The sequence below is a fragment of the Scylla paramamosain genome, chromosome 15, assembly GCF_035594125.1.
Source record: "Scylla paramamosain isolate STU-SP2022 chromosome 15, ASM3559412v1, whole genome shotgun sequence".
Taxonomy (NCBI): domain Eukaryota; kingdom Metazoa; phylum Arthropoda; class Malacostraca; order Decapoda; family Portunidae; genus Scylla; species Scylla paramamosain.
The window spans coordinates 10,028,512-10,039,550 of NC_087165.1; the positions used below are offsets into that span (position 1 = coordinate 10,028,512).

At 39.9% G+C, this 11,039-nt stretch overlaps 1 protein-coding gene across 1 annotated transcript in view; it reads right to left on the bottom strand.

Moving 5' to 3' along the window:
- LOC135107403 (transcription cofactor vestigial-like protein 2) overlaps positions 1–10,706 on the bottom strand; it is a 44,691-nt gene extending 33,985 nt beyond the window's left edge. The window contains exon 1 of the mRNA XM_064017230.1: positions 8,980–10,706. Within this exon, the coding sequence (XP_063873300.1) occupies positions 8,980–9,087 (108 nt within the window). The 5' untranslated portion in view covers positions 9,088–10,706. The remainder of the gene's footprint in view (positions 1–8,979) is intronic.
- Positions 10,707–11,039: the final 333 nt, after the last annotated feature.

An 11,039-nucleotide genomic window follows, 5' to 3' on the forward strand; every position in this document is an offset into this window, starting at 1 on the left:
GGCTGTCATGGTGACGCCAACCAATAAGGGCATCAAAGGAAGGACAAGTGAAAGAAGCAGGACAGTAGCGGGGTGGAGGGGGGGGGGAGGAAATGATGGATGGGGAGGATGCTGAATATATTATGACAGGAGGCAGTGACAAGTGGTGGAGCTGCGGCGATAATAATGACAAGGTTACTTTTTACATTTTTGCTTCTTTGCTTTACGTAGAGAGAGAGAGAGAGAGAGAGAGAGAGAGAGAGAGAGAGAGAGAGAGAGAGAGAGAGAGAGAGAGAGAGAGAGAGAGAACGAGAGGGGGTTTAGTGGACGTTGGGGGAAAAAAGTATTGCACATGAGCTTAAGTGTTTCAGTGAAAGAAAGTTAAAGAAAAAAAGATGTTTTATCTGTTATGGACTTGAGTAAAAAAATAATGTGACTTTTCTTATTTTACTCTTCTTGCTTCTTTTCTTTGTGTGGAGAGACGCTTCGTGAATGTTAGGGAAAGATGTTGTACATGAGCTAAAGTAAAGGAAATATATTCATCGTCGTATTTCAGTGAACGAAATTAAAAGAAAAGTAGGCAATTGATTTTTATTATAAACTTGTGAGTACAAAAAAAAATAATAATAATAATAAGAACTTTTTTCTCACTCCTGTTTTTTTTTTTCTTCTTGTGTAAAGTAAAAGAAATATTCTTAACGTTGTATTTCAGTGTGCAAAACTCTAAAAAGTAGACATCTTATTTATTTATTACGAACCAAAGTCAAACAAAAATTATCGTATTTCAGTGCACGAACATTTAAAAATATATATTTTTATCTGTATTTTACTCATCACACTCCAGTACAGTCCGAAACTAGCCACTATTAACTCAACGTGGGAAATAGTATCTTATAAATTGCTTCTCTCTCCAGGAACCTAAAAATTTCTTCCTTCGTATATTTAGAGACGCGCGGGAACCATAACCACAGTATCAATGCGGCCTGACACAGAACAAACAGACGAGCGAGTCCTTCCCTTTGAACAGCAATCTTAGATTAAACCAGCGCATCTTCCCTTTGTATTTCAAGCTGCCTAAACGAAGCAAGTCACAACACTGACCTCTCACCATGAGGCAGTGACCGCACAAACAAACATACGAGAGAGTTCCTCCTTTGAACAACAGCCTTAGATAAAACCAGACGCACCTCCCAGCCAGAAGTAAGTCCCTGTGTTTCAAGCTGCCTAATCGAAGCAAGTCGCACCATAAATTCCAACTTCTCTGATAAGAAAAAATGCTCTGGCCATAACGTCAACACCTTACATCGTCTTCTTAATGCCCCCGATCGTTTCCTCGTTGAAATAGTGAACCACAGATTGAGTCTCGTATCAGACCACCATGAACCTGAATCACCTTTGACACCATATGAACCCTGGTGGCGAACCGACAGGGTGGGGAGGGAGGGACGGGAGAATGAGGAGGAGGGAGGCAAAGGAGAGAAGAAGGAATGGGAGGGCGAGAGATGGAGAGAGACACACAAAAGAATAGAGAGAGAGAGAGAGAGAGAGAGAGAGAGAGAGAGAGAGAGAGAGAGAGAGAGAGAGAGAGAGAGAGAGAGAGAGAGAGAGCGCCCTTGTGTAATGCCTTCCTACCCTCAGTCCCTAAGACCTTAGATCCTACGCTACTCACCGCCCACCCACCCACCACCCCCGCCACCACCTTGCCTTCTCACACCTCCCCTCCTCGTACCTGAGAGTCTAATTAGGCGGACAGGTGTGTTAGCTCCGGTTAATTAAAGAGATAAGATGCTCGTTCGGATAAGTTGGAACACACGAAGGCAATTTCGGAAGAGAGGGCCAACACGACGTAACTTAACACCTGAGGACCCCAGTGAGGTGTGTGGCCCGATCACAGAGGGGTGAAGAGAGGCGGCGCCAAACGTAAGGTGCGCTGAAGGGAGTGTGTGTGTGTGTGTGTGTGTGTGTGTGTGTGTGTGTGTGGTGGTACTTGGATTAGCAAGAAGGGCCGAGAACAGGAGGCGGGAATAGAAGGGATGCATTGGTAGTAGAAAGGATAAGATTAATGCTTTGTTAGCGGTGGGTGAGCCAAACATAAGGTGTGTTAGAGGGGAATGTGCATGCGATGGTACTTGGCTCAGCGAAAAAGGACGCGAACAGGAGGCGAGAATAGAAGGGATGCATTGGTAGTGGAAGTGTGAGATTAATGTTGATGGTTGCTGGTGGATGTTCTTATGATAACTTGCTCGAGTTGGTTAAGTGGAGGTGATGGTAAAATTAAGGACTGATGGAGTGTACAAAACTGAGAACAAACGAAGACAGAGGGGAAAGGTTAAGAAATGTAGATATGTTGGAAGAAGGAGGAGGAAGAAGAGAAGGAAACAGTAAAGGGGTGAAGGATATTACTAGAAACAATAATGAATGAAAGTAGTAAAGAATGTAAAAAATGAGAACGAAAAAAGATGGAAGTGAAAGGTTAAGAGAGATAAACAGGCTGGGCGAAGGAAAATGAGCGGAAGAATGAGAAGAAAGGCGTAACGGGATGAAGGATGATAAAGGGAACAATACTAAAGGAAAGAAAAGTGTCAGTAGAAAATTTCTCTGTACATGCTGGAATATTTTGTAAACACTGCATTGTGAATAGTAATAATGAGTGACGGTACTGATTATTCCCACAAGGAGGATTCGTAACGTGCATGAGAGATTTTGCGTCGTTCCCTGAATAACAAGTGGACAGGTGAGAAAAGTGATCAGAATATTGGTATGTGACGTGTTGTAGAGACCTTCACTTAAATATTCCTTTTTACTGGGAAACTCCAAAATTTTCTTCTCATTTCTGTATCTCCTTGAACTGTTTGAGGAGAGAAGCACTAAGACATCTAGAAATTAAGCCTTTTGCTGCATGTACATATTTCTAGATAAACTGCTTGGAGAGAGAGAGAGAGAGAGAGAGAGAGAGAGAGAGAGAGAGAGAGAGAGAGAGAGAGAGAGAGAGAGAGAGAGAGAGAGAGAGAGAGAGAGAGAGAGAGAATCATTAAATCTATCACTATGCAAAGAAAGATCCACAAAGACCGCCTTAACACGTGGCCACCTCACCACATGGGACGGGAAAGTAATCAGCCAGACTAAGGAGGTTTAATAAAGAGCTAAGCCTTCTGCCAGACACACACGAGCAATTCTATGAGGCTGATCGGGCTAATTAATCTCCCTCCACCTGTATTGGGTCTCTATCATCGGGTGTCGTAGAGAAAATGATTGAAATATTTGTCTTCTTGATGTCTTTCATTCTCTTCCCCTTTGTTCTCACTCTCGTCTTTGTTATCTTAGTTCTGATATTTTCTTCTTATTATTTTCCTCCTCATTCTCAGTTTCTTCCTCCTCCTACTCTTCGCTGTCTTCTTTTTAATATTTAGTGTTTTCTCTATTTTTTCTTCTTGCTCTCCCTTCTTCTTCTTCTTCTTCTCCTCCTTCTTCTTCTTCTTCTTCTTCTTCTTATTATTATTATTATTATTATTATTATTATTATTATTATCATTATCATTATCATTATTTTCTCTTCCAATTGCAATTTATCTTCCTCGTTTTTCTCCTTCTGTTCATCGGCTTTCTCCTTTTTATCTCATCTCTCTTTGTCTCCTTCTTTTCCTCCTTCTCTTCCTTTTCCTCCTTTTCATTGTCCTCCTTCTATTCCAATATTACCTTCTTATATTTTTTCCTGTTACTTGTCATATCTATGTATGCAATAGAGAAAAACAAAGGAAGAGTAAAATAATAGAGTAAAACAAAGAAGGAATTAAGTTGTATTAACCTTTGTATAGTCCGACTACCACTTTGATAACCGAGGCAAGATTATAATGCTGACCTGCGTTATGACACCTCTACTACCAGCTATAACAAGAAGCCACTGCCAAGAAAATGCGATGAACCGGAGCACCACATACGAGTACTCCCCGTTAAGAAAAGAAAGATTGAGAATAATAATATGAAATGCCAACGACGAAGCGCCAGCGGGGAAACTTTTCTAATAAGCTGGAGACGAAGGGGGAAAGTATTTGAACTACTGGCTTATGAGAAACGCGGGCGGTGTTCGGTGTTAACTAAGAGTATGCTGGCAGTGTTCGGGTTTGTAAAAAGAACACGTTTTGAAGAGGTGTAGAAAGAGGTATAGGAAGATGTATTGGAATGATCAAGAGAGAGAGAGAGAGAGAGAGAGAGAGAGAGAGAGAGAGAGAGAGAGAGAGAGAGAGAGAGAGAGAGAGAGAGAGAGAGAGAGAGGATTTTTGTTGGATGTCATTGTTAATCTTTATTTCTAAGATCATTACGTCTCTCTATCGGTCACAGGTGCCGCTCCCCTACCTCGACTGAAACACTGAGAATGAAGCTGAAGATAGAAAAGCAAAGAAAACAAAATTTTTTTTTTTTAATTCAAGGAAGTTTACAGGAAGATTTTAAGGTCTCTAATGGGTCCGTAGGAGTGTTCATGATACCCAAGCCAGTAGAAATAAAAGTAGCACCATTCTTCTAAATTTCTTAAGACGAGTAATATAGTTGGTATAGTATTTTTGTTGAGGAACTTATGTATAGCTACTGATTCTTCTTTGAGGGATGTTGTTATTACAATTTTTTGGGCAAAGAGCAACAGGAAAAGGAACAGGAAAAGAAAAAAAAGAGAAAAAACTTACAGAAGGTGGCACGCCATAAAGAGAACTAGCTGAGAATTACGTAAAAGAATACATTATGCTATGGTCTTTGTTTCTTCTTAACCCTCTCATTCTTAGGGGCGTCTTTCGTTAGCACAGATATCATTGTAGTAAACAATTTCAATGGACATAAAGATAAGAAAACAGTAGGATGTTAATTTAATCTTTGCAAAGCTATAGAAGTACGTTTTTAAAGAGACTGCAGTACAAAATATGTCTTCAGAAGTTGTACATGATAATGGAAAGATTGACTACCGGTGGAAGGATTAACAGAGTATCGTAAAAAAAATAAAAAAAAAAGAATCATGGACACGCAATTAAAATAGTCAATTAATAACATCTTGCGAAGTTATGGGATTATTTAAGAAACTAGTGCAAAAATTCAATCTAATATGTTCCTATGAGAAAAACTGTTTGGTTGTGAACGGGTCAGGCAGGTAGGCGGGGATGGACGTCATTTTAATCCAGTCGGCGAGAGTAAAGGATCCTAAAGACAGCAGTCCAGTAGTAAATTAATGTCCTGCTATGGTGTGATTTTAAAAGACCAGGACAAAAAACAAGTCTAGAAATCTGTATGTTACTAAGAAAAATATTGCCCATCTGTGAATGAATTAGACAACCGGACCTGGAGATGAGTTTAACACGGTCGGCGAGAGTAAAGAATATCTGAGACCAGTTTAAAAATTGAGCCTAGAAATGTTGTATGTTAGTGAAAGAAATATTGTCCAAGCTGTGAATGAGGTAGGCAGCCAGGGATGGAGATCAGTTTAACCCAGTCGGTAAGAGTATAACGACATTTCAGAGACGAGCCCAATGATAAAAATTAATATCTTCCTGTGGTATGGAACCGTAAGAGACCCGTGCATAAATTGAGACTAAAAGTTTAATGTTGCTATAAGAGAAATTGCCAGCTGTGAGTTGCATCAGACAGTCGAACCTGGAGATCAGTACAAAAATTGGATCTGTAAAATCTATATATTAGTGTGAGAAAAAATTGTCTAGCTGTAAATGAAATAACTTCAACACGGTCGGCAAGGTAAAGGACCAGTGCAGTAGTGAATGAATGTCTTTCAATAGTATGACATTTTAAGAGGCCAGTGCAAAAATTGAGTCTATAAATGTTGTGTATTACTATGAGAAAAACTGTTTAGCTGTGAGTGAGTCAGGCAGGCGCGGATGGAGATCAGTTCAACACAGGCAATAGTGAAATAATTTTTTTTTATGATATTGAATTTTAAGATAACAGTACGAAAACTGAGTACATTAGTTGTATGTTACTACGAGAAAAGTTGTCCGGCTGGGAGTGGTTCAGACAGTCCGGCACGGAGATCAGTTTAACCCAGTCGGCGAGTGTAAAGGATACTTAAAGGAACAGTACAAAAATTTAATCCATAGAATTTGTATATTACTATGAGAAAAACTACCCACCTGTGAATAGGTTAGGTAGACGAACCTGGAGAGCATTTTACTCAAGTCAGCGAGAATAAACAGTATCCAGTAAAGCAGTCCGATAATAAATCAATGTCTTTCTAAACTACGGGACAATTCAAGGGACGCATACAAAAAATTGAGTCTGTAAGTTGTATATTACTGAGAATTGGTTAGGCAGACGAACCTGAAGATTATTTTAACCCAGTCAGCGCAAGTAAGGGACACCACCACCTTGTGTACTCGTAGGAAGCAAACACACGCCCCCCGCCCCCCCATCCTCTCAGCAGCAGCTCATTCCTTCCTCGAGCGTCCTGCGCGCCGCCACAACACAGCGGCCCTCGCGGCGGGAATATTTTGTGTGTTTTTATTGGTGGCCACGAATTTCACCGTGGAATGCGTGGCTATCGACCGTGTTTTGTTTGCCTCATTGGTGCCGTGCGATGGACAGCGTGTGGCTAATTCTCAAACCCAAACTGTGTGTGTGTGTGTGTGTGTGTGTGTGTGTGTGTGTGTGTGTGTGTGTGTGTGTGTGTGTGTGTGTGTGTGTGTGTGTGTGTGTGTGTGTGTGTGTGTGTGGATGGGTGGGTAGATGAGTGGGTGGATGGGTGTGTGTGTGTGTGTGTGTGTGTGTGTCTGAGAGAGAGAGAGAGAGAGAGAGAGAGAGAGAGAGAGAGAGAGAGAGAGAGAGAGAGAGAGAGAGAGAGAGAGAGAGAGAGAGAGAGAGAGCATGCATACATAAGGACGGACGTAATAAAAATAATTATTAATAAAAAAAAAAATCAGTAGACTTCAAAAATTACCAATAAAATAAAGTAGTAAACGACTGCAGAACTTCTCTCAGGTAAAATACACGAGTTAATTCTAATGACATAAAAAAGAAAAAAATGCGGAGACGAGTGAAGCAAAACCTTGTTCTTGAGACAACAAATCCTGCCCCGGTTAGGCAAGAGTAAGCTGGGCAGCACGCAAGTCACTGTGAAAGGACCTCAGGGGGAAAGCCACGGGCGAAAGTAAAGGAATGTTGTGTGAGAAATGCTTGCTGAGCGTGTGGGCCGCGGGAGGATGACGGAATGGTGGTGGTGGTGGTGGTGGTGGTGGTGATAGGTATTAGTGGTGGTGGTGGTGGTGGATGCTGTGAGGTTAGCAAAGGATGAATCAAAGAGCGAAGATTGTTGTTGTTGTTGTTGTTGTTATTGTTGTTTACTGTTATTATTATTATTATTATTATTATTATTATTATTATTATTATTATTATTATTATTATTGCAGTATTGTTCTTTTCATTCCCTGCTGTTTTGTTGTTGATGTTGGTGTTGTTTTATCATTACTGCTCTCACTGGCGTTACTGTAGGAATAGTGACAACATTATTAGTGTAAGCTGCAGCAACAGCAACAGCAGGAAAACAATAGTAGTAGTAGTAGTAGTAGTAGTAGTAGTAGTAGTAGCAGTAGTAGTAGTAGTAGTAGTAGTAGTAGTAGTAGTAGTAGTAGTAATTCCTTCAGGATTGCACACACACACACACACACACACACACACACACACACACACACACACACACACACACACACACACACACACACACCAACTAAAAATAATAATAGTAATAATAATGATAATAATAATAATAATAATAATAATAATAAGAAGAAGAAGAAGAAGAAAAAGAAAAAGAAGAAGAATAACAACAACAAACAACAATATACGCAACAACACAAACGCTTTATCCACCACAAGACAAAAAAAAAACTAAAATAAAACCTCAAAATTCACAAAGATTACAGAAATATAACAATGATAAGAAGCACCTATGGAATACCATAGTAAAATATCTATATAGGACCCTTCCCTTGCACGACTCCTGTCCCCCTCCCTCTGATCGCTCACGCTCGGCTACCCGCTCCTCCGTACACTACAAAGCCCAAAGCCCCTCTGTATGTCTTATTGGAATCCGCGGGCAATACAGACCTCGGTAACAAGGCCCACATGAAACGCTCGTGTGTGTGTGTGTGTGTGTGTGTGTGTGTTTGTCAGGTGTTTGTATGTAGCCTTGGAGGTGTTTATAAAGTTTGGTGTTTTGTAATTGTTTTCCTTCATTTGCTTCATTTCCTTCTTTCTTTTTTCTGTGAATTTTCAAGAGTTGCGATTTTGTTTACGTAATTGATGGGTTATTATTTTTTTTTCTGTCTCTTTCCTATGTAGATATGTTTATAATGATGTTCTGCTCTATATTTTGTTTTTATTTTTTTTATTTGTGGCCATTAATTATATTTATATCCATCTTTCTATTTGTCTATTTATCTGTCTATGTCTATTTATATGTGTGTCTGTTTTATCTATCTATCTCCCTATCTATCTATCTCTATGTGTGTCTGTCTTGTCTGTCTGTCTGTCTGTCTGTAAAAAAAGATATTCCGTTACCTTATGATAACCAGCTAGTAAATATTCAGTACTTTAGTAGTTAGTCAAGCAAGTAGTTGATAAGTGAGTGATCTTTTCATTACCATTGTGAGTTAGTAAGTAATTGATTATTTTTGAGTGAGTGAGTGAGCGAATGAATTGAATGCGTGAGTAACACAACACATTAACTTGTCATAGTGGTTGAGGGCGAGGGTGTTGGAGGGACAGAAGTGGTTGAATGCATGAATTAGTAAGTGAAGAGTGAGTAACAACACTTTACCTTACCACAGTGGGATTGGAGGGACAGTGTTTTGAGTGAGTAAGTTGGTTACGTATGTCATTACCTTGTCATAGTGGTTAAGGGGAAGGGGACTGAATGGCCTTAAGTATATGAGTGAGTGAGACCCAACGCATTACCTTGTCACAGTGGGGATGGAGGAACAGTGATTTTTAATTAGTTACGTAGTGCATTACCTTATCATAGTGGTTGAGGGCGAGGGGATTGGAGGGGCAGTAGGGATTGGAGTGGCGCTGGTAGGCCTGCAGGTATGAGGCATAACCCTGGTACATCACGCCAGCCATCCTCGCCGACCAACGCCTCCACCGTCACGCCCGCGCTCCCTCGCCGTGCTCAGGAGCCGCCCACCCTGCTGCTGCCGATGTATCCAGCTCCCCCCGCCTTCCTGCCTTCCTTCCTTCTTTATTTCTGATGCCTCTCCTACTGCTGTCTCCCTCCTTCGTTCCGTCCCGCTCTTCTGCGTGGTCTAATTCTCACCATCTATCTTGTTTCTTCGTTTCTTTCGCTTTTTATTGATTTTTTTTCCTTTAAATCGTAGTACACTGTTTTTTCACTTTTTTCTTCTTTTTGTGGTGTGATATGCGGTTATTGTTTTTGTATTTCAGTTGTTTTTGCTAATTCTTGTTTCAGTCCGAGTCATGTTTTTGCCACGTTTCATGTTTCCATTCGTTATGCAGCGTTGTGTTGTTGTTGTTGTTGTTGTTGTTATTGTTGTTATTATTTTAGTGTTCGCTTCCATGGTGGTTGTTTTTCTCGCTTTATTTTTCTACTTTTTTACTCCTTGGCGAGATCTTCAGTATTTTTGTTTTTATCTCGTTAGTTCATCTTGACAATCAAGTTATTTTACTTTCCATTATTATTATCCACTGCATAGTTTTTCCTGCTCTTTGTTTACTTGTGTTTTCTTGATATTGTTATTACATTGTTTCCTCTTTTTTTTTTTAACGATTCTGTGTTTGTGGGTTTTCCTTCTTTTAAATTCAGGTGCTTTGCTTTATATCGTGTTGTGCGTAGTTCACTTGATAACAGCTCGATTGTTGAGGTGACGTTGAATTCGTTATCTCTTTGCTATAGTCTTTTTCTTATAGTGATATATATTTGAACCTCTTTTTCTAGTCCATAATATATACGTATGTGTTTCTTTCCATTACACCTGCGATGTTCCTTGTATTTTTAGTTATTATGAATCGCTATTTCATTCAATGCTCATACTCTTTATTATCTGCAGTCATTTATTTTTTCTTTTGTAGTTGTGCGATCTTAATTTATTTTCCTTTATTTTTTGGCCGTGAATTTGTCTTTCATCGTGTTCATACTTTTCACAATTACCTGCGGCGTTGATTGATTTATTAAATTTATCTAGTAAGACTTAGTACAGACTATTTCATACACATCTCCATTTCATTCGCACACTCACCGCCGTCACTGTCCCTTGCACACGCCTATACAGAATCTTCCCTGTGAAATATCTTCCCCACCACAATAAGTCCCTTGCTGCGTGTGCTGTGGGGGAAGTAACAAGTATAATATATTTCCTATGCAGTGTCTACCCCGCCACAGTAAGTCCCTCGCTGCGTGTGATGTGGTGGAAGCCAACAAACAGAGAATAAGGTCCAGGTTATGCGAGGGCACCCAAACAAAAGGCCAGTCGTATCTGTCCATCTTCAGTTTTTCATTCGTTTTTTCCGCGTATCCGGGCCGTGTAATGTATCCTTGTCAAATGCCACACGTCAATAAGTTTGTTTAGGGTCCGCGCTTAGCATTATCTGAGCGCGGGATCGCTGGACGCCCTCTAACTGGGGTTTATTAAGGCATTATGTACATACTGACGGTCGCAAAGGCTGGTATCAGTTACAGGGGTAATGGGGTGAACCGGGCTGTGTCTCAGTACTACCACCACCACCACCATCACCGCCGCCGCCACTACTACCACCACCATCGTCTTGTCTACTGTTCTCAAGTGCGTGGTGACTCAAGGCAGTGCTGTAGTAATTTGTACTGTATGTTATTATTATTATTATTATTATTATTATTATTATTATTATTATTATTATTATTACTACTACTAATGATAATAATAATAATACCACTACTATTATTATTTTCGGTTTTTGAGTTTCTTCCTTATAATTGGGAATAAAGTTTTCGTTTCCTATTTCGTGTTTACCTCACCACCTGTTATTATTATTATTGTTATTATTATTATTATTATTATTATTATTATTATTATTATTAT